The sequence below is a fragment of the Vulpes vulpes genome, chromosome 8, assembly GCF_048418805.1.
Source record: "Vulpes vulpes isolate BD-2025 chromosome 8, VulVul3, whole genome shotgun sequence".
NCBI lineage: Eukaryota > Metazoa > Chordata > Mammalia > Carnivora > Canidae > Vulpes > Vulpes vulpes.
In genome coordinates this window covers 32,335,572-32,359,079 of record NC_132787.1, presented here as the reverse complement: position 1 = coordinate 32,359,079, position 23,508 = coordinate 32,335,572, and the positions used below count along the sequence as shown (strand labels likewise).

The window sequence follows — 23,508 nt, the reverse complement described above, 5'->3', positions numbered from 1 at the left end:
GCCAACCTGCTAATGTCTTGCTCCCTGCCTTGAAAAGTGGACACGTTTGGAACTTTTCTCCCCGGAGAGGGAATTAGGTGAAGGGGAGGTCATTTGAATGGGGTCTTTGAAACAAAGGGGATTGATTTGGGTAGGGAAGTTGCCCCAACAGATGGGGACAAGAACGGAGAAGATTAGAATGGAGAACTGCTGCTAAGTGAGAACGAAGAGAGGTTTGGATGAGGTGAACCTCACTGTCCCAGAGTGCAGTATCGAGACTCGAGATCTTCAAGGTAAAGTTACCCTCCTTGCTTTCTAACACTGCTTGATTGTGGCCAAGGGAAAGTGCCAAGTGTTCTTCCTCTGCAGAGGCCTTGATTATACTGCAGGCCTATGAATGGCATTTCTATTACAGGCCACCAGCTCCCACTGCTTCTGCCATTACCCTATCTGGGATCTTAGAAAGGACCACGCAGTGGAACAATGTGGCTCAGGGACCCCACATTTCCTTCCTCCTGCTTACAGGTTACTGAATGGCTTGAATCAGCTCACAGCTAGAGAGGAAACTGTTTTCTATCACTAAAATACTATAGGAAAATGATGAAAAGACAGAACGACTTAATGAGAAATCCATTTTCTTACATAACTCCATTAGAGCCAGAGTTAGTTATATCTGAAATCTGGACCTCTATTCTAAAAGGACATCTGAGGTCTCCTCTCATGAATGAATCCCATAATCTTATTGACAAAATTAAAAGAAGCCTGCTTCCCCGCCCCTTCCCTGTGATCCTCTATTCATATCTAAAACTGAGTCCCAAATCCTCACTTTGGACCAGAAAAGTGGAAGAGATCTAAATAAAGAACAACTTAAGAGTAGTGCTTTTGTTCCAGTTAAGGAAGTTTCTAGAATATAAATGTATTGTGGGTCAGTACTTACTTCTGAAGGTTCTATAAAGCTCTTTAACTTCCCATTGCTCACACATGGTTAAGACAGAGTGGAAGAGTGGAACTACCAGTGATATATCTTTGTATGTCAGAGTAAGAGAGATACATTACATTTCACTATTTGAATAGAAATGTGATTTTTAAAAAAAAGATTAAATGATTAATACAGTCCAAACAGAATTAACTAATGGTGATGGAAGGCATTTGGTAGAAGGCCAAATTTTTCATTTTGATAGATCTGCTAGTTCTTATTGAGAACCAAATGCCCAAATCCCATACACAAAGCTGTTTCTTGAAGGAAAAACTGTATCACCCATTTTTTTTGAGCTACCTGAAATTATATCACCCGACCCCTTAGGGGAAACGTATAGGATGTAGTGTCTCTCTTTAGCCTAGCTAAAAGTCCCTACGAGGCTGGGGTCAGTGCTCTTCTGGGTCTCTCTGTTTTGCAGAGTGCTAGACTAAGCCGTCCTTCACAAGCTCCCGGCACCTCAGTCAAACCACTTACTCTGCTGATGGAGAAGACCATGCCAGGCTTGCCGGAACAGACACCCATAAAGCAGTGCCGGAACTGCCAATAGAAAAGGTGTTCACAGATGAAGGTGATGAGACTGAGAGCCATGGCTGCCCCCAACATGTAGAAGACTCCTGCCATGTTGTCAATGTCCAGCTGGCTGCTCATGACCTCATTCTTTTCATTGTGGCAAATACCAGTGAGCCAAAGAGCTTCTAGCTCCTCCATCTCCCCTGGAGACATGGCAGAAAGGGGAACAGATAAAGAAAAGACAGCAGGGGAACAGGTGGGGTATTAGGGAAGAGAGAGAAAAACATGAGAGAAGAGAGAAAAAAAGAGAGAGACAGAAAGAAAATTAATAAAGTTCACAGTAATTTTATTAATACCACTATATATTAACTCATCAATGTATTCAACCAGCATTCAGTTGACAGCTTAATGTGGGTACTGCAGTGACATAAGGATATGAGGCATTATCTCTGCTCTCCATTATCTATCCAGTGCAAATGGATATATAAATAATCAATAGGACTAGCAATATGCAGGTAACTGGGGTTCAAATTCAGGAGAGTAATTTTGTGAGTGGGTGGCCAGTGGGTTTTCATGAGGAAGGTAGGACTGGTAGGTGAGCATGGCAAACAGGTGAATTTTAATTTCTCCCGCATGAAAAGGCACTACATGCAGCAGAAATGGTGCATGATCAATGGGAGGAAGGTGGGCCAACACAAGGCTTGTTTGGGAAAGACATGCAGAACAGCTCCAAAAGAGTGAAAGGAGGCAAAGGAAGCTGAACAAAAAAAAGTTGCAGCAATATTGCTGAGGGCTTGAGAACCGGACAAAGTAAGCTTTGAATTTTCTTCGGTAAATAGTAAGAAATGACATGAATCAAACTGAGATTCAGAAAATTGCTCTCACAAATATGCAAATCAGATTGGGCTGCGCAAGGAGGGATAGAGAGATACGCAGAGAGATGGATTGATTCTCCACTGACCCTCATACTTACTGATTGATCTCTTGTTGCAGAGGGAAATAGAAATATTAAGAGTAAAGGGGGAGCGAGCTTGAATCAAAGGAGACCACCAAATTCAGACCTGCCTCCTTGTAACACTGCTTAGAGAAACTTTGATTAATTCGATTCATGTCAGGGTCAATAATCTTTATTCACTTCATTGGATACTAGGAATTAGAAAGGCAGAAACCTTAAACAAAAGAAAATGAAGGAATCCATGTGCCCTAGAATGCATCTGATTCGAGGCAAAAAAATAAAAATCTGAAAATCTCATGAAGAAAACTGCCTGTTCTAATGATTCCAGTTTGGTTAAAAAGTTGAACTTTGTGTAAACTGACTAGAGTTTTGGGAAGCTTCTGCCAATCGTCTCCTCTGCTGTCCTTCCTCATAGAAGAGGCTCTGTTATTGCCTTTGAGTGATAGCAACATGAGAATTACAGAAGCCCTCATACCCACACAGCTTGTTAGCATTCCAGCTACAACCCCCTAGTCTTTCCAACGGTAACCAAAGCACTTTTTACTCATTTCTTTGATCAAACTATGACTTTCCTAACTAATAGAACAGCTAACCTCACCTAGAGTCTGAAAATCCAGCTGTGTTCTGATGCCTCTTATCTCATCCCTATCAGAAAAGGTTCTGTAGACATGATTTAGAGAACGGCCTGGCTGATGGCCTGTGGGGCCAAGCAGAGTCAGGCTGCTCATCCATAACTGGATTAGCTTCTGTGAGGCTAACAGGAAGGGTAGGTACTTTAGACAACAAGTGAAGAGGGATGCAGAAAACACAGTATAATGAAATTGGAGATGAGATTTTTTTTTTTTTTCAAGCAAACTGGCTGCTCGGTCTCCTGCCAGAATGACACTGGGGAGTGCCTTATGAGTGTCTGCCTCAGGGGATCCTGTGCCTGATTCCTACCTCATCCAGCTGAAAGAGGAAAATGGGAGGGAGAGAAGAATGAATAGATGGCCACAAGTATATGCCCTTTGTCTGGACACAGAAGAAAAGCTGAGACCTTTTGGAAGTCCTATCCACTGCTCTGGCCACACGCAAAAAGATTGCTTGGAACATCTAATTCTAGCTTCTCATACTTTATCCTTGAAGCTTTGATCATAACCTGCAATCCTGAAACACACCTCCTTGATCAACTACTTTAATCCTCTCTCCCAAATTGCACCCAGTTATGGCTTGAATTGTGTTTCCCCCCAACACCCCCTCCCCTGCCAAATTCCTCTGTTGGAAGTCCTAATCCCCAGTACCTTGAAACGTGACTTTATTTGGAAATGAGGTCACTGCAGATGGAATTAGTTAAGATGAGGTCATCCTAGAGTAGGGTGGGCACTCTAACCCAATGTAACTAGCATCCTTAAAAATGGGGAAATCAGACAAACACATATATAGAGAGAATACAGGCACAGAGGGAAAATGCCATGTGAACATAAAGGCAGACATGGGGTGATGTGTCAACAAGTGAAAGAATGCTAAAGAGTTGTCAGCAAGCCCACCATGGGCTAGGGGAAGAGGCATGGAACAGACTATCCCTCAAGGTCCTCAGAAGGAACCAATGCTGACACTTTGATCTTGGACTTCTGGCCTCTAGAACAGTGAGACAAATTTTTATTATCTTAGTCACTCAGCTGTGGCACTTTATTATGGCAGCCCTAGGACACAAATACCTATACCCCAAGTTTCACAGGATACTGCGAAATACTGTTCTGGAAATGCAGGGCTTACAGGAGTGGAGAAGAAAGGTTGGTGTTTTGCACTGACCATCAGAAGAGCCCAAACGAGCACTTTCTCCTTCTGTGACTCACCATCTCCGAATAGCTGGAGGATAGCAAGGTCCACCTGGCGCTTCCACCCAGAATCTTTTTGAATGGCAATGCCATAACCAGTGGAAGCAAAGACTTTCCCACTGCCAATGGTCACCAGCTTGCAGCCTTCATCTCTGCCCGCCATGTAGTTCAGCACTGCTGCATCATAGATGAAGGCATCCAGTTTCCTGTGCAAAAAAAGAAGCAAACAAACAATCCAGTGGAGGAATTTTAGTACAAAACTACCTATGGGGGCCATTAATATGAAGCAGTAGGGTTCCAGGAAACTATGGGGAAAACTGGTTCAAAGTAAGGCTTGAGTTGGAACTCAGCCAGAATCTAAAGCCTAAATCCTAGGCTGTTCTTTATGTGATTTAAGGTTGAAAGGAGGAGTTCTTTCCCTCCCACCGGGAATGATGAGAATGTAAGTCGGGCCCGAAGCCAACTCATAAGCTGTGTCTGAAAGGAGAAGGAGTAAAAAGGAATCAATAAAAATAATAACAGAAATAATGAAAAGTAACCATCACAATGATAACAACAAATAGCATGGGTTAGATTTATATAACATTTTTCATTTCTCAGTTCATTACAGTCCAGAGTGGGGCTAGGTGTAGGTGTATGTGTTTCAATAGATGTGCGTTGCTATTTTTGTGGTCAGAAAGGTTTCAATATTCTGTTTTGCAGCACAAGGAAAGAAATGAGTAGTTGGGTGGTAGCAGCACAGGCTCGTGTTAACAGCAAATGTGCATAACTACAGGAGAACCCAACATGTAGAAGAATTCAGATCTCTTAAGTTCCTAAACATATAAGAATCTCATTTTATATTTTGTGCTTTCTAAGGAAGGAATATATAGGGAGGGGGGAGTAGGTCTAGGTAAGGGCAGGAAGGCAGAGACCAATATTTCAAACCAACATTTAAACACATCAAAAGTAGAGAAAGAAATTCAGATATAGCCATATAGGTAGGTAATACAGAGAAGTCTACAAGAAAGAAAAGCATGCATCATACCCTTCACTTTTGCAAGGGAAATTAGTTTTAGCCCTCTTTAAGAAAAAAAAAAAAAAGCTCTTTCTGGTATCTGGTATGGTAAGATACAGAACATTTTTCAAAAGGCCCATGAGTACCCTACAGAAAAGTGGCACAGCAAAAACCCCAAAGCTCTGATATGATCAACAACTGTGGTTGTACCAGGGGCCAGACTACCTACCAAGGGAATCCTATACCCAAATCCCATCTCCTGAAATCTGCTGTGACTTTATGGTGATAAGAGAGAGTCTACAGTATTTAAGTAAACATGCATCTGGGTGGCTCTTCCAGAACTGGAGCCACTGGAAGGTCCAAGTGCTGCTAGTTGTCATACAACACAGAAAATCAGCTATAAGACTCCTTCACCCCAAAGTCCCAACATCTATCATGCTCAATTGTCTGTCTTATTCCACAGCTGTGGCTTCTAAAAGCCAAATGAATAAAGGGACCAATGTGGCTGGGATTATGCAAGCCAACGTATTTGCAGTTCGTGAGCTCCTTTCAAAAAACAAATATTTTCTAGAGTATAAAGCTGGATCAAAGGACACCAATAAAAGCTGGAATTGGAGATCAGTCAACACATTCTCACTGTTTGCTGTCTAAAAATCTTCACTCTTTTCTTCTTTCATTTCTCCCTTGTCCACAAGACACAGAATCATCATTTTCATCTTCTGGTCAATCGGTCTTCATTTCATGCATAATACATGAACCTTAGCCTTGACTCTTCCCTTCAACTTTTATGGCTATTTCATTCTTGTTTCATGGTTACATTAATGCAAGTAGAATATAATTTGTAAAAAAAAAATACATAGAAGTATATAATATCATAGGAATCTTTGTGCACTGGCCTGGATTATATTATCAAATTTAACTTGGAAATCCATAGAAAGCAAATGCAGTCTTCTTTGCTTTAACTTTGTCTGGCACCCAAGCATGATATATCTGATTCAGTGCAGAGTTAATAAATGTGAGAAACATATCAAAGACTCTGAGCTTGGAAGCAGTTCTTACCCTGTTTTCAGGGAGAGCAATGCATCATCTACACCCCTCTGGTTGAACTTTCCCATGTAGGCATGCATTTCTGCGTAGTTATTGCGAATATTCCTCTCTGTGCTGCCATTGGGCACAGTCCCAAAGCGAAAAGGGGGTGAGAAGTCATTAGGTCTCTGGAACTGGAGAGAGAGAAAGAGAGTGAGAGAGAGCGAGAGAGCGAGAGCGAGAGAGAGAGAGAGAGAGAAAGAGAGAGAGAAAGAAAAAGAAAGAGAAAGAAAGAAAATGCTTCAGAAAATGTGAAGAGATATTAAGTTAGCAATTGTGGATTTTTAATGGAAGGGACCCAACTATAATTCACCAAATACATTAGCCCTCACTCAGGAACAGTTGCTAACTGAAAGAAGACTTCAACTGAATTTAATACATATTGTTGAGAGCTTTCTATTTTCCCAATCCTGGATTTAATCTATAACTTTTGCGTGTTCCATTTATGCATACTACACAATACCAGTGATGATGGGAGTGTGCTGTTAGCTTAACTGCAGTGGCTTAGTCACCTTTATACCCGAAAATTGTGTAAAATATGTTTCCAGGTCTCTTAATTAAAGGGACTAAATACATTGTCATTGCACCATCTGAGGCTACAGGACTTTAGTGGGATGAGCTACAATGTACTCCTGAAAATAATTTGATGGGTATAAAATATGTTTTGCTAAGAAATCTTTTCTTGACCTTCCTTGATGCATTAAAAGCCTGTATTTAAAAAAAATAATAAAAAAATAAAAGCCCGTATTTATTCTACATGAGTTGTAGAATAAATTGTAAAACTAAATACGTTTTAATTATGTTCCTTTCCTTGCTTAAGAAAGAACTGAGAATGGATCTCCAGTGCTCAGCATAACAAAGTGAAATTTCTTGGATTTTTCACCCTATGACATCAGCTTTATTTCTGGTATTGCCCTGCAATGAGTAAGTCTGTACATTGCTTCCTGAACAAATAATTTATTCATTTGTATCTTCATGGCCACATATAGTCTGTCCCCTTAGCATGAACTCACTTTTCTCTTGAGGTCAGCTCATGTCCTTCATCTCAAAATGTAACTTGAAGCAATTTCTTCAGGACACCTTCTGTGAGTTCTTTCCTCCATCAAGTCCACCCAAAAGTACTTGATTTTATTAGTTTCTATCATACTACAATGCAATTACACACTAAATGAGCTGGCTAAGTTCTGAGAGCTAGTCTCTGATATAGTCATTAAGACTTTAAGCTCTAGATTGAGAAAGATATAGGTTGAAGATCAGCTCAGCCACTTACTACTGTGTGATCTTGGGCAAGTAACATGAACTCTCTGTGCATCATTGCCTCATTTGTAAAGGGAGACAATAATGTCTATTTTTTAAGACAGTTGTGTGGATTAAAGGATATAATGTATAAGAAGTGTCTGGCATAGCACCTTGCACACAGTAAGTCCTCAATAAAGATTCTTTATACTATTTTTAACTCATGTCTATAATTTGCATTCCCCAGTAAACGTCATACTTTCCAATCTTCCTATTCTGTTAGTACAGCAGTAATCAGATAGAAATGACCAGAGTAGCTCTTCTCTGCCTTAGCATAGGAAAGATAATATATATTTTTAAAGTACTTTTTGTTTCAATACTAAACCATTTACTTTGGAGATATATTAGAAAATCTAACTGGCCAACTCAGGAGTACTCGGAACCTCTGGACTTGTGTAGAGTCCATTCTCCTTTCCCTTTGCCCTGACCTGAAAAGCTCAAGAGCTTCTCAGAATATTGGGATTTCACAAGCCACAAAATATCATAGCTCCAAGAGCCATAAATGCTATCTTTGGTGCTCAGAGTTGGCCATAGTTATAAGTAGAGTCATACCGTGGTGTTAGGCAATCTGCGATGCATCAAAAGACCACTACTTCCTATTTCAAAAGGCTCCCAGCCTGACTTACCACAGTGCTTTTTGCCACTAAGAGTTTTTGTCTAATTGGTTTTGAAAGGGTTGTGATTTTTACGTGAATAAAAAAGTCAAAGAATTTTAGAGTTGTATAAGCCACTCAAGGTTAACTAGTCCAAGCCTCTCATTTCACAGATGAAGACCGAGGCAAAGAGGACAAGTAATTTGCTCAATGTCACACAGTGGTAGTAATGGCTAACATTATCTGGAATCAATTGGCTTAATTAATAGCACTCCTCACTGTCCCTAGCAGATTGTATGGTTAAGTAAACAGGGATAAGCTTTATTGGAAGAGACAGAATGCTATGCATACCACTGTCAATTATAACACTTCACTTGTTTGAAAAAAAGGTATCCCCCAAATCAAAAGCAGAGTGGGGTACTCTTGTAGGTAGCAATACAAACAAATAAACTCCCTGTAATCGGTAATTCCCCACTTTGCTAGGATAATGACAACTGATGCTTACAATGACCAAAATATTCTAGGGCCAAAAGTATTTTTCTGAAACATCAGTGAAAGTTGAAATCATGTCCAGTTCAGTTCCAGTATAAATTATTATATATCTAGTTTTTTTTTTAAATTGGTAGTCCACATAAAACACACACAATAATTTTGGTCAACCAAATGAAATCTGATGCCCTGAGTGCCTCACTTCCTGATGAAGCTAGATTATGGAAAGTTTCTGTACTACTCTTTCATAACTTTAAATTTTAAATTATCTTCAGATTTTCAATGCTGTTTTATAACTATGTCCTTGAATAAATAAAAACTAAAGAAATGATAAAGGACCTAAAATAGCCAAGATGACTTTGCAAAAAAGAAAAAAAGTTGAAGAACTTACAAGATCTGACTGTAAGACTTGTCATAAAGTGATAGTGATGGTGACAGTGTGATATTAGCATAGAGAGAATAAGTGATCATCAGAAGAGAGTGCCCATCCATAGACCAACACACATATAGTGCAAAGGCAGATAAAGTGGAGATAGGCGTGTCTTCAACAAATGGTAGTGGAACAATTAAATGTCCAAATACAAAAAAAAAGGGGGGGGGGACTTCATTTCACACCTTGTGAGATATAGGGAAATTAACACAAAGTGAATCGTACACCTAAATATGAAGTATAATATTTCTAGGAGAAAATACAGGAAAAAGTCTTTGTAACCCTGAGTTAAGATTTCTACATATGACACCAAAAGCACAATCCACCAAAAATTAGATTTCATCACAATGAAGAACTCTTTGAAAGACACAGTTAAGAGCACGAAGAGATAAGTCACCAATGTAGAGAAAATATTTAAAAATAGATTAAAGCTATTAAAAATCTAAAGGAAATAAATGATAACAGAGCAAGGCTCTTAGTGAAGCAGCCTCCATAAGGAAACAATCAAAGAAATCAGCCAGCACTGAAAGAATGGGAAAGCGCATAGTCCTTGGAAAGCAGTAGTCTTGGAGGCAGATAATTTGCAACTGGCTTCTAGTTCTTTCTCTGACCAACTGCGTGAACATGGGCAAGTGACTTAAATTCACAGAGCCCCATTTCTCTGGAAGTATTATTTTTTAATTAATAATAAGATAATGCATAGGAAACCACGCAACACAATTATCTGGCACATGGTGGATTCTAAAAATTATTAACGGCTTCTATGAGGATGAAACTTTAATATCTAAAATTGTCTCATGTTAGCCAATGTTTCCTAAGATGGAAAACTCTTGTTCTCTAATTTGTTCCTTAAACTAGGCCAGTTCTGGGGACCAAGAATGTGAGTGCACTGCCCCAGAATTAGCCAAAGCAGAAGCAGAAGTGAGCTTGGATTTTCCTTTGAAAATTCTTGTCCCAGCTTGTGAGGTTTAAATAAAACTCAGGTTTTTTTTTTTTTAAACTGTCATTGGACCTTGAACTTGACTAAAATCCATGGCCACAGAGAACTACATGTTCAATGAGGCCTATGGGGAAGAAGGAAAGAATAATCTTCCAAATACCTTGACACTTCCACTATAATAAAACTTACCCCAGGCTGTGAGGCATTATATGGCACTTGTTTAACCTGAATGGTAATCAATGCTCTCTGGGGTTTTGGAAAGGAGTAACATTTTGTACTGTCAAGAACCAGGAGTCTTAAAATCCACAGAACAGGGAGGACCCCAAGAAACAATTTAAAAAAAATTAAAAACCTCAGTATACTAAGGAGACCAACATTAGATTAAAAAGCTCTGTCTGATTTTACAGTAGAGAATTTTATACAGTATTCCTTATTGGCCACCTTGGCCATTATAGGGCTTCCTTGAACTTGGTAATCTTTTTCCAGAGTTGTTGAGATTGGGATTATACAAACAGATTTAGATGGAGAAATAAAAACGTAATAAGAAAGGAACCTTAAGGGTCGGCCCCACTTCATAGGTGAGGAACTGAAGCCTTCAAGAGACCAAGTAAGTTGTTCGAGGTCATGTGGAGAAGGAGGAGGATAAGCTGAGGCTTCCTCTGGGAACTGAGCCTTCCCAATGCCCGCTCACATGCTGGCTGACTAGTCCTATTCCTGCTCATTGGGAGTGAAGCCCCACACTGTAAATGGGGCCACATGTGAGGGTATCCTTCCCTTTCTGGCACATCAACTGCTGACTCACGCTCACCCTCTGCAATCAACACATGGCTTCCAGCAATTATTGTAAGCACACACTTGCACTAGGGCAAAACAATGCTGAATGTTAAGAGAACTGTAATTTCACTTGATCCCCCTGGACAGTGGAAGGGAAACAGAATTCAGCCCTCTTAGCTATTCAGACCATCATTCAGCCCCCATCATAATAACCTCAAAGTGAAATAGTCCTGGCAGCCATCCCAGGAGAAAGGTGCTAGAAGGACAGGAGTAAAGGTCCCTGCCCTACCCAAAGATGATGGGACTGGAGGGTCCTGGGGCCTCTCATACAGCTTGTTGCAAAGAGAAGGGGTAAGGGTAAGTGGGGATCTGGTCCATTTCGTTTTATTTATTGAATAATCATATCAACTTATTTTCATGTATTTAAGGCATTATTAATTCATTCATAGCGGTTACACATGTCCAACACCTATGTATTTGCTGGTCATAACTCACATTATCTCCCTTAACTATAATAATTAAAATGCATCAACTCATCTGGTAAATATTTGCCAAGTGCTATTAGTGTAGAGAACTGTATTAAGAACTAAGGATACAAAGATGAAAAAAATCAACCTTTGTTTTCAAGAGATTTAACTATTAGAGAGTCAGAGATGTAAACATTCATTCAGTTTTTTCTATTCATTCCTTTATTCTTTCATTCATACAGATTTTCAGCAAGAATTTACTGGCATCTGCCATGTGCACATGCTATTTTGCTGAGGACACAGTATTAAGAAGATTGAGATCCTGCCATTAGAGAGCTCACACTGTAAAGGAGGGAGACAAATAGTAAGTGCCTCTTTGTTTGAATGTAGTGGACTAACAGACAACCACAAATTCTTTGCTATTCGTCCCATCAGGGGTGAGGTCTCTGTTCCCTCCCCTTGATTCTGGCTTGGCCTTGGTGACTTGCCTGGCCAATAGAAAGTGCAGAAAGAACATTCTGGGACTTCTGAGGTTAGTTATAAGAAGCTTTGCAGTTTCCACCTGGCCCCTGTGGAACCTTGCTTCAGGGGAGGCAGTCCACTCTAAGAAAGTCCAAGAACCCCGAGGCCACCCTGCCGGAGCCATCACAGTCCTGTGTACAGTCCCAGCCTAGCCAAGGCTTCCATCCATTCCAGCCAGGGTACCAGGTACTAGAGGAAAATCATTGTGGATGCTTCAGCCCAGCCCAGCTACCAGATGAGCACTGCATGACCCCAGTGGATGCCTCACAAAGTAGAAGAATCACCCAGTCAAGACCTGCCCAAAATTATGACCCCCCACAAAGAGTCAACTACCATGAAAGGATTCTTGCTTCAAGCCTCTAAGTGTTGGGGTAGTTTGCTGTGCAGCAGTAGGTAACCAGAACATAGAGGATTTCACATAGTGAAAACTAGGTGCTATGAAGAAACAGCTGTTAGATAGAGGGAAAAGTGACTGGTAGACGAGTAAGTTCACACCAGCTGTCCTGCAAAGGCCTCTCTGGGAAGGTGGCATTTGATGTGAAGGAAAACAGGCATGCAAAGACCAGAGGAATGTGTATCGGGCCCAGGGAAGAGCAGATGCACAGGCCAGACAAGGGGGCAAGCTTGGCCTGGTGATGCATGCTATGGAGCAGCGTGCCTACACAGCAGTTAGGGCACAGAGCACTGGGCACTGTCCTCAAGAACATTCCAGAAGCTGCAGCGCAGGGGTCAAGACTAGAAGGGAGAGTCTTCCAGCTGGACAAGAGGGGCAAAGCGGTTTCTGGAGAGCGACAAGTGTGCCAAAAACATGGGGCGGTGAGATAGTTTGGGCGTGACTAGAGATCATGAGCAGCTTGTCACTGTCAGAGCCTAACAGACATGGTCATGGTAACTGGAGGTCGATGTTACTGAAGAAGGAGACAGGGCCTGGCTCGCAAAGGGACTTGAATTCTGTCCAAAGAAGTCTAGAGTTCATGCTCTAAGGGATAAGAAACAGCAGAGTCTCTGGAGCCAGACTGTCTGAATTCAAATCCTCTGCTCGGCTGCTAGAGAGCTGTGTGACCTGGAGCACCTCCCTTAACTTCTCTGTGCCCTGGCTTCCACATTTGTACAGTGGAGCTAACAGCGCCGGCCTCATGAGGCTTCTTAGTATTTAACCAGTTCATCTGGGCAAAATGTTAGCTCAGTGCCTGGCAGATGATAAATACATTATATTAGCTATTATTACTATATTAGCTACTATTACATTATTATTGTGACTGTCATTCATCATTATCAGAAGCAAGTGATGAACTCAGGCAGCATGTCAAGGGGGGGTTTTGTGTTAGAAAGAGCCCAGAGGTGTCCGCATGAACAGGTGGGAAGACTGAGACAGAGAGCTGCAGAGCAGGACCAGAGCTCCCACAATGGTCTGGACACCCCGGGGAGTAAGGAGGAACAGACACATCATCAGACTCTGGCCCTATCATCCAACAAAATGAAAGGTGGCAGGTGCACAAGGAGGTAAAATACAAGACCGTACAGGCATGGGCCAGTGCCGCCAGAATTCCGAAAGAGAGAGGCAGCCCCCAGCAGCCTGGAAGGCTTCTCCAAGGAGGCTGGATTTTAGCTGGGGGGGGGGGGGGGGGGGGGGCTGCTGGACTTGGAAGGATGGAGAGGGGAAGCTAACATCGGTTTACACTGAAGAATCCTTCCGCTCCCAGACTCCTCCTCCCACACTGTTTAGTTTCCACGGTGAGTGAGGGAGCCTATCTGCAGAGAAGTCTTTGAGGCCGTGACTCCAGGAGAAAGAGCAGGTTCTGAAAACAAAAACTCTCCTGAATGGTGACTGTGTGCTGCAGGCTTTTGTGCCGACCACCAGACGAAGCCCATCAAGGTTAATTAGAGTTAGAGCTTGTGAATGACAGCTGCTCTACTAACACGAAGAGGGCGGTGGGAAAATGCTTTCCGGGTAGTTGGCTGTCCTGAACCATGGCTCTTCTCATTCAGTGGAGTCTGATCAGCATGTGCAGACTAGGACAAAGCAGCACCACGACCTTGCAGGGATGGATCGTGTATGTCCTGCTTGCAGGGCCCATCCACATGGGACACTGAATCTAGGGGCTTTTGTCTTTAAAGCTCAACAATCCCACACATAAATATTCATCCCATTATGCCTGCTTTTACATTTGAAACACAAAGAGAATCAATGCCCAAATGCCACTCAGCCTTCCAAGGCACCCCTGGGGTGGGTGGGGGGGAGGTGGGCAGGCTTCAGATACAAGGGTGGCTTTTGGCCTGTGCTCCTAATGATGAGGAGGTGGCAAAATATGAGAATCCTGAAGAGGCCACTTTTTGACCCTCCCAGCACCCTCATGTTCATAATCATTACCATGCATACCCTTTTTCACCACTTCTTTTATTATTGACTTTTACTATTTTTATGAAATTTGTTATTCTATTCATTCATTCATTTTAAACTGTGGTGACATATAAATAACACAACATTTAGTGTTAATTTTTTTCTTTTTTTTTTCATTTTATTTATTTATTTTAGAGAGAGACAGAGAACAAGCATGAGCAGGGGGAGGGGCAGAGGAAGAGAGAGAATCTCAGGCCGACTCTCCACAGAATGCAGAGCCTGACATGGGGCTCTGTCTCATGACCCATGAGATCATGACTTGAGCCAAAATCAGAAGTCAGAGGCCTAACCAACTGAGCCACCTTTCATTTTAAATATTTGTTAAGTGTACAGTACTGTGGCAGTAAGCACATTCACACTGTTGTGTGCAACCATCACCACCATCCATCTCCAGGGCTTTTTATCTTCCCCGACTGAAACTACACATCCAGGAAACACTAAATCCCCATGAGTTCCAAGAATTTTAACCACGTATAGAATCTTGTAACTACAAGCACAATCAGGACACAGAACAATTCCATCCCCCCCCCCCACCCCACCGCAAAAAAACTCCCTTGTGCTACTCCTTTATAGTTCCTTCCCCCTACCTTTAACCTCTGGCCATCACTGATCTGTTCTCTTTGTCTATAAATTTGATCTTTTCCAGAATGTCATACAAAGAGAATGATAAAGGATGTCATCTTCTGAGATGGGTTTTTGTACATGCAATAATGCCTCTGAGATGCGTCCATGCGGTTGCATGTGTCTGTAGGTCATTCCTTTTAATCGCGGAGTAGAATTTCATTCTATGGATGTATCAGCTTGGTTTATCCATTTCCCCATGTAAGGACGTTTAGGTCACTTTCAGTTTGGGGTAATTATTAAAAAAAAAAAAAGCAGCTATAACATTCACGTGCAGGTTTCTGCGTGAACATAAATTTTCCTTTCTCTAAGGTAAACACCCAGGAATGGAAGTGCTGCATCATATCTCACCCACTGCTCAGAGTGCAACTCTTTTTGCATCTTTTCTCTTTTTGTTATTTAAAAAAATTAAACAGATTTTCTTTTAAATTTTAATTTATTTCTTTAGAGAGGGAGAAGTGGGGGGGAATCTTAAAGCAGGCTCCACGCCCAGCACGGAGCCTGACATGGTCCTTGATCCCACGACCCTGAGATCATGACCTGAGCCAAAATCAAGAGTCAGACACTGAACCAACTTGACCATCCAGGTGCTCCATCTCTTCTCTCTTTTCATCTTCCCAATTTCCCTATGGGCTACTTACTTTAAGCACAGCAACTATTATTATCTTACTGTTCTGTCTGCTGCTCAATCTTCCCATAATAATATCCTATCTACAGTTTAACTAGGATGAAGCAGGTCTATGTGTGTGACTTCAGACTCTGAGTAACGTTTAAAGATGGAAGGAGGTGGCTGGAGAAAGCAGCCTCCCCACACTCTTCCTTGGGACCATAGTCCCTGTTTGACCAAAAGGGAAAGGTGGTCAGATGGTAACATATATCTTAGGCTTTCTGAGGCATGATCTTCCTCACTGTCCCATGGCCCATAAATGATTGGGACAAATGGGACAAAGAGGCACTCTGTGCTTACACTGAAGGGACAATTTAATGATAAAACAGTAGGTGGACACTGGGGGCTCCAAAGATTGAAGTTCAAATCTGACCCCCATCACTTATTAACTGAGTGACTTAACAAACAAGCCAATTTGTTTTGAAACTGAATTTCAACAATGTTCTAAGAGGAAAAATAAGGTATAACACCCCATTACAAATCCTCCATTTCGAAATTTGGAGCGCTGGACCCTCCCCATAATGAGCCTCCTGTGGATACAGCAATGGATTAGAATGTCGGATCTTTCACATTCATGAAAGTTATAATCTGGGATGGGATAGGAAGAAAATAAATAAATATTCTACATTTAATCATAAATTATTCATTGAAGAAAATATTGTTCAAATTCACTCAGAGTAGGTGACTGAACTGTAATAACAATAACATGATAGAATGTAGTTAGAAGACACAGGCATATAATAGAAGTGCCAAAATTAATTTAGTTCTCTTCCTGGGCCCCTGGAAAACCTGAACCCATTCTGCTACTTCCAGAGAGTGAGTTAGCATGTAGTAAGTACTCAATGCCTTAGTAATTTCTGTTCTTTTTTTCTAATATTAGGCCTGGTTGTCCATAGTGGCCAACACATTAAAGTTTGCATATGAAGAAATCTGTGAGAGGCTGGTAAGTATGTCTTCATAGCTCTGGATACTGTGATGCTAGGGAAGGAGTCCCTCATCTCTCTGGGCTCAGCTTAGAGCTGGGACTCCTATGACAGGCTCTGGTGGGGAGGAGGTGTGGGAGGGAACAGAATGCCCTCTGCTGTCACTATCCTCTGGCAGTACCCCCAGAAGAGCATACAGAAAACAAAATATACTAGTTCGTCAGATTCCTGGAATTTGGTTATTAGTCTTCCTCATAGTAACTCTTTGGCATTTTGCAAAATTTGGATATATGAACCTTAATAAGTATTTTCTAAATTATTTCATAAAATCAGAGACTGGTGTTAGGGTTTCCGTGAGCTATCTGAAGTTTGGCCCCGAGCAGGAGATCTGAGCAGATGAGTCTACTTCAATATTAGCTTTGCCATGTTATATCTGTACCCCGACATCTTACGTGTTTGGCAAAGTCTTGGGTCTGGCCATAAAATATCATCAATGCACATTTAATGGCTATAATCCATGCCTGAGGTCTGAACTGAATATCTGAAATGAAATGAGGCAACAGATATAATCTCTCTATTGCCATTTATTTGGAAATTAAAATGGTTATATCATGACAGGGGCAGCTAACACTTCATGATAACATATCATACAACTGACATACAATACTTTATTAATCTTTCCATCAACCCTACAAGGTTGTACTGTTATCCCCATTTAAGGAAACTGATGCACAGAGAGGTAAGTAATTTGAATAAGGCTACAGAGCTAGAAACAAGTAGAACAAGGATTCAAATCCAGGGTCTTCACATAACTATAAAACGTGTCAGAGAGTATTATGCACATAAAACTGGTGCTCAGTAAATGTGTGTAGGATAGAAGAATCCAATGATGAGGTGAGCGTGCCAAGTTCCAAATGAGATGTAAGGCAAGCAAGGGCTCTACAAGTTTAGAGGGAGCAGAGATCATCCTATGAGAGGATGCATTAGGAGGCTAATGAGAGGAGGCAGAGATGGAGCTCTCACAGATTGGCCAGGACTTATAGTGGCAAAGGTGTGGGGAGTACACTCAGGGCAAGAGGCATGGCACAAGCAAAGGTGTAAAGGGACCAAGCACTGGGATTTAACTGAAGTTGGAAAGGATGTTCGTACATGGAAGCATGGAACACTGAGCTGGCACACAGACAAAAGCTATACCGTAGAGCACTGAATGGCCAAGCTGCAGAAGGACGCTGTGTGCTTAGGTATCATTATTCAGCTACAGCAATAGGACTTGACGAGCAGAGAGGCTGGAGCAGGGACACTTACTGGAAAATGACTAAGGGTCTGGACCATTTTCAGGGGCAATATAATGGGAGGAATTTATAAAAAAGACATCAAACGTGAGCCCTGATGGGATCCAAATCTGCCTGTATACCCAGAGAGACCAAGGAGGGAAAGAGATGTAGTCAGTATCATCTCACCCTTTATCTGCCACTATACTCCTTCGCCCATCCCTCAGTAGCCACATGCCTCCTAGCAGTTCCAGAAACAAAGCAGGCAAGCTCCTGCCTTAGCATGCTCTCTCTTCGCTTGGAAAGCTGCAGATACCCATCACTACCTCACTAACTTCAGATCAGACTTGATGGTCTTCTCACTGAGGCTTTCTCTGACCACTCAATTTAAAATTGCAGCTCCTCTGTCAACACTCATGGTCTCCCTTCTCTGCTTTATGTTAGCAGTTTACCCTGATATTGTCAATAATTGCTTTTTAAAATGTATTTTCTTCTCCCTCCTTTTTTAGAATACAAGTGATGTGAAGGCAAAGGTTTTATGTACGTTGATCACTGCTGTATCAGTAGTGCCTAGAACAGTGCCTGGCATTCAGGAGGCTCTTGATGTGAACGGACAAATGAACAGATGAACTGAACAACACAAATGTGGATACACTTGTCACGTATGAAAAAAAAACATTAGATATATACTCCTTACCGGCAAGTGCATTTGCATGTAGCACAGAATTGAATGTCAGTATTTCTTAGATCTAGTGCTACTCTGGCATATCTGGTGAATAAGGAGTTACTTTGTCCTCATGCTAGCTGAGGACATCTTTCCTGGCACCTTCTCCATCTTCCCTTCAAAAAATATGTCAGATCTGAGATCCCACAAGAGCTTGTCAAATTTAGGACTTGACAATGCATATGAGTATTTCTTTGGCACCAAAAATGTGACAGAATTGGAGATGGTTATGGTAACATGCAGATGAAATGAAACAGAAGTGTAAGGACTATGGCATTTGATTTTTATCCCTAAGTCATCCTGTGTGTGACAGGTGGCCGTGGTTGTGCTCCCTACATCCACCCCAAGTGAAACTTATAAAGGGGTGTTACTGCCATGCACTTCACCTCTCAGATCAACCTATCAGAGTACACAGAATGTTGCAGGTATTTTATAAAAGCTGTGGGTGCTAGCAAAGAGAAATGGCCTTTAAAGATTTTAAGTAAAGGGTACAGATGGATTCACCATGGAAACTGGGATTCTGGAGCTTCATGAGCAGCCCTAGCAGCTCATACAAAGCTTGTGGGACTGAAGGTTACTCTAGGATTTCCATGTGCAAGATTACCCAGTGAATTTAGGGGTGCTCCAGTTGTTTAGCATGATAACCTGAGATTCCTAACTTGAAGCCGGGGTGAGGGTAGGACTGCCAATGGACTGTGCCAGCCGGGGGCCTAGGGTAAGTAACGATCGAGGCAGAGGCATGTCATGGGGGACAGCCACACCTCTGCTTTCCTGGCAATCAATCAGATTAGTCAATTCCACACTGAGAAATGGAAATGCCAGCATGTGTACACAGGGTCACATTGCGACCCATTTACAGCACAGCGGAACTTCTTGCTTTGGTCAATAAAGTCAGCCCTATGCCGGGCCACTCCAGTTTACAGAATGTCAGTGCTAGGAGGGAGATTCACTGATCCAACAGTGCATACTGCATCGTTTCTGGGGTTCACAGTGGACCTCCCCAGGAGAGAGTTCTAACAAATCCTTTAGTAACGAAATTTTATTTAACCCCAATGCAGGATTTTCCCAAATCTATTTTGTCATGGATTTTTTTTTTTTTTTTAAGGAATACCCATATTTCCCAGAACACTATCAGGCTGTGAAACACAGTTTGAAAAATGCCCACTGAGTGACTTCCTCACTATACACAGCCAGAGACAGAGGCCTGGGCATTTTATTAACTATCTAAGGCCAAGCAGCCATCCCCTGCTCCTGCCCTCCTTTTCCCCTCCTTCCTCCTGTTACCACACATGTACTGAGAGTGCCCAGTTGGCACCTGCACTGCACCAGAGCCACAGCATGCCCCAGCCCTTTAGGGATAATGGGAGCCCAACGTGCTGAAGTCATCCTTAATGAGCCTCCAGCTACAATGGTAATACAATTATTTTAAGGTGAGGGCTACAAAAGTAAAAGATCAATAGCCATATGGGTATAGGAATGGAATTTAACTTTGCCAATTGATTGAAGGTTAGGCCAAAAAGTCCTTTTACTTCCAACTCTTTTGTTGAAAACCACTCTGAACTATGTTTAATTCACATTCCCCTTTAGGGTTACCCTTCAATCAGACATATTAAGTGGGCACCTGCTCTGCATCATGGTACCAGGATGTGGATGCTATGCAGGGATTTAGACACAGACCATAGATGGTTTAGGAGGTTATGTTTCACTTGTATTTTATTCTAGGAAAATCTTAGAAACCGTTTTTGCTTTTAATAATTTCTTTCTATAAGCTTGGTTTGTTATCATTTATCTCTTTTCCCCTATGAAAGTGGAAAGCAGCACTGTTGCAATATTTCAGGGTCAGCCCCTTCTTGTTAAAGGAGTCATTCGAAAGCAGAAATGATCAGTGAACAGCTGGCTGATTGAGAAGGCGAGGTCTCACCATCCAGAGAACCATGTTGGCTTGGCACATGAACACACGCATGGGCTACTGTATTCCTCTCACACAGGAGATGGGGAGTAATCGGAGATTCAAAGAAGTCAAGTATCTAGCCAAATAAGTCCTGAAATCACTTTATAATTTATGATCTGACAAACCACAATAGCAGTATGGTTGGAGACGTCATTCATTCACTATTCTTCTTCAATATTGCTTGCTCAGTTTGGATGATTTAATAGTAGAAACCACAAGATGAGCAAATTCTATCTGCTACCATAAATGTCAAAATTTCCGATCTACATTACCTACCCCTAAACCGTTAGTTATGAAACTACCTTCTACTGCTTCTCAAGTCCAAATGGCTAATAAAGAAAGAAAAGTATTGGTTTAACTATTAACACTATATGAATTAGATAACTCTTAGTCATTCATTGGCTAAATTATTAATCTGTTCAACAAATATTTGAGCACCTATATTTGCAAGGTTCTATGTAGTTACAGTGGATATATCAGTGAACAGAGACAAAAATTCTTATCTTCATGTAGATTACAGTATACTAGGGAGAGACAAATATTATAAATATGTTAAATATTATCAGTATGTTATACCATGTAACATATTAATGTAAAAAAGAAAACCTGAGAGAGAAATAAACTTATTTTAGAGTCTTTTCCAGATTTTAGATCAGATGCTTATCTGGTGGCCTGCCTACAGGATATCTTGAATTTAGACAGCCTTTTAGGGACACAGAGTCACTGTTACCTGGGAACTCTTGCTCCCAACAATATACCACCTGTACATGCCTTCCTCTTTGCATCTAGCCTCACTAGCTTGGTCTGATGTGAATTTTCAGAGGAATACCTTCAAGTTTGCATCAGATAAACGTGTCAAAATGTACTTTTCCACTTAAAATAAAACCCAAGGTATAGTTCATTCCAGGCTTAGTGAAGAGACTTTTTGTAGAATAAGCAAACAGGTTGAAGGGACAGGATTACTGGCAGGACAGCTTGTCTATGAACTGCAACACACTATTTGGGAAAATAATCTAGATGAGTCCATTCCACATTTAGATTTTTAAAATCCTGAGTGGACATCATTAGAGGAAATATGCACTAATGGGGATATTGTCTCAGCCATTCATTAGGAAGCTATTCCAAAGTTCTCTTACTGAGTTCCATGATGATTCATTTAAGATACCAGGCCACTGAGTCCTTTGAATGGTTCCAATGCACGTGTCATCTTCCTTCAGTCAATGGTTTATAGAAAAGCCAGCCTACTTTACAATTATTCTATATATTCCAAATCAGGAGCCAATGAACAGAATGAGAAAAAGTCTCTAGCCAATGCCAAAGTAAGCTGTAAAGGAAGAAGTTTTTTTTTTTTTTTTTTTTTTTAATCAATAAAGAGGCCCCTGTGACTAGGCAAGAGGGACACTTGGGTAAAGGGGTAGACACAATCAACTTGAGTTGGGAGTGTGGAGAAACTTATGAACAGGGAAAGGTCTCATTTTCCTTAACTTTAGTGATTGGATGGAAAACTTGCTCTTTAAATCTGCTATGACACTAAATTGGATTGGATGGCTGGCCATTTGGGAAACAGAATTAAACATCAAAACAATAAGTCTGGCATGATGGATGACGATATTAAAAGGATGAAGTCCAATTAGGGAGCATACAAAGTAACTCTCACAGGATGTAAAACCACAGTGCTCCAGAATGAGAAGGGACTAGAACTGGCTTTGTCAAAAGTGTGGTCAAAAAAGATTATGGGGCTCTAGTGGATCACAAGCTGCATGAGTTGACAATGCAATGTTGCTATTTAAATAGGGAGCCTATATTAGAAAGTATGGTAGGTGGAAAGGACAACATCAGGCCTGTGATGTACCACTGGGAGGGCTCCATGGTCATTGTGTGCTTGTTCTTTTCTGTAACTCACAATGGAGATTTGAGAAGGTTCAGAAAGTGGATGGAGGCAAGGAGAGCAAGTTTTAAGGTAAAAGGTTAAAAGATTGGGTTTATTTAATCTTGAAATGAACACCCAAGGAAATTCCACTGTACTTAACATTTTCTGTTTTAAGAACTGTTTGAGTGTCTGCCTCCCTCACTGGACTATGAGACAGAAGCTGTCTCAGCATGTCTCCAATACCTCACAGGTAAGGTTTCCATGAAATTTTAGGACATAACTAAAATCATACTAGCCACTTACCACAAATTCAAAGTTAACTGGATACCCTGTATTTTTATTTGCTAAGTATGGCAATCCTTTCCATAGAATAATTGATGGCCATCCCATAAATACTTGTTAAATTAATTACTATTACATACTATGTATTATGCTAAGTGCAGGGAACAGAAAAACTTACATAAAAAGCCAGAAAGATGATATAACACAGGCCTTCATCAACCAAAGAAATGTGAAAAGGGGCAGGATTCTGGTAGGAAGTAGAATACCAGTTGAACAAGGGGGTTGCCAGGGAGATGAGGGCTTTCTGGAGAGACCCTTTGAGATGAAGAAGCACAACTATTGGTCATTCTTATTTGGGCCTTTAAGATTTAGCCCTGAGCAGTGTGGCACCTGCTAGGACTCCTGAGATAAGACTGTGTGGTTGGACTCTGAGAACAAATTACAATAGCATGGCAACCATTTAGGATAGTTAAGAACATAATTTCCATTGCTAAATAAACTATTCAATGTGGACAATGATGGTGAAGCCAGGAATCTTATAAACTCTGGTTTCATCAATAATTGACAGCAAAGCTAAGGTTCTTTTCTAAGTCTCCAAGGGAGCTTGAGGTGGGAACAGTTAGGTCTACTTTTCCTGAGAGTCTGAAAGGACAAACAGACCACAGGAGCAGGGAAGGCTTTAAGAGAAACTCAGTATTATAATCTGTCCACACCTGTAGGAAATTCTTTGGGGTGGAGCCCAGTAGTCCAATGAAATCTTCTTTGAAGTTATTGTTTAAAAAAAAAGTTATTGTTTTCTATCCCAGTGATGAATGGCAGATAGAGATTTGGAAACATCCACTGAGTTCTTACTCTGCACCTAGGAGGATCCTAAGTGCTTTCTCTCAAAAGACCCAGAAGGATGGCTAAAGAGGCATGGGGCACCTCTTGCCCATGGCAGTTACCCTTTCCCATGCATCCTTGG

The 23,508-nt window shown here is 41.3% G+C and overlaps 1 protein-coding gene across 10 annotated transcripts in view; it reads right to left on the bottom strand.

Annotated features, from left to right (window-relative positions):
• The window catches only part of GRIN2B (glutamate ionotropic receptor NMDA type subunit 2B), a 411,663-nt gene that overhangs the window by 6,748 nt on the left and 381,407 nt on the right, over positions 1 to 23,508 (bottom strand). For all 10 annotated transcript variants that reach the window (XM_072765991.1, XM_072765996.1, XM_072765993.1 and 7 more), the window contains 3 exons: positions 6,297 to 6,457; positions 4,259 to 4,446; positions 1,433 to 1,671 (listed from right to left, as the gene is read on the bottom strand). In XM_072765991.1, the coding sequence (XP_072622092.1) occupies positions 1,433 to 1,671; positions 4,259 to 4,446; positions 6,297 to 6,457 (588 nt within the window). The remainder of the gene's footprint in view (positions 1 to 1,432; positions 1,672 to 4,258; positions 4,447 to 6,296; positions 6,458 to 23,508) is intronic.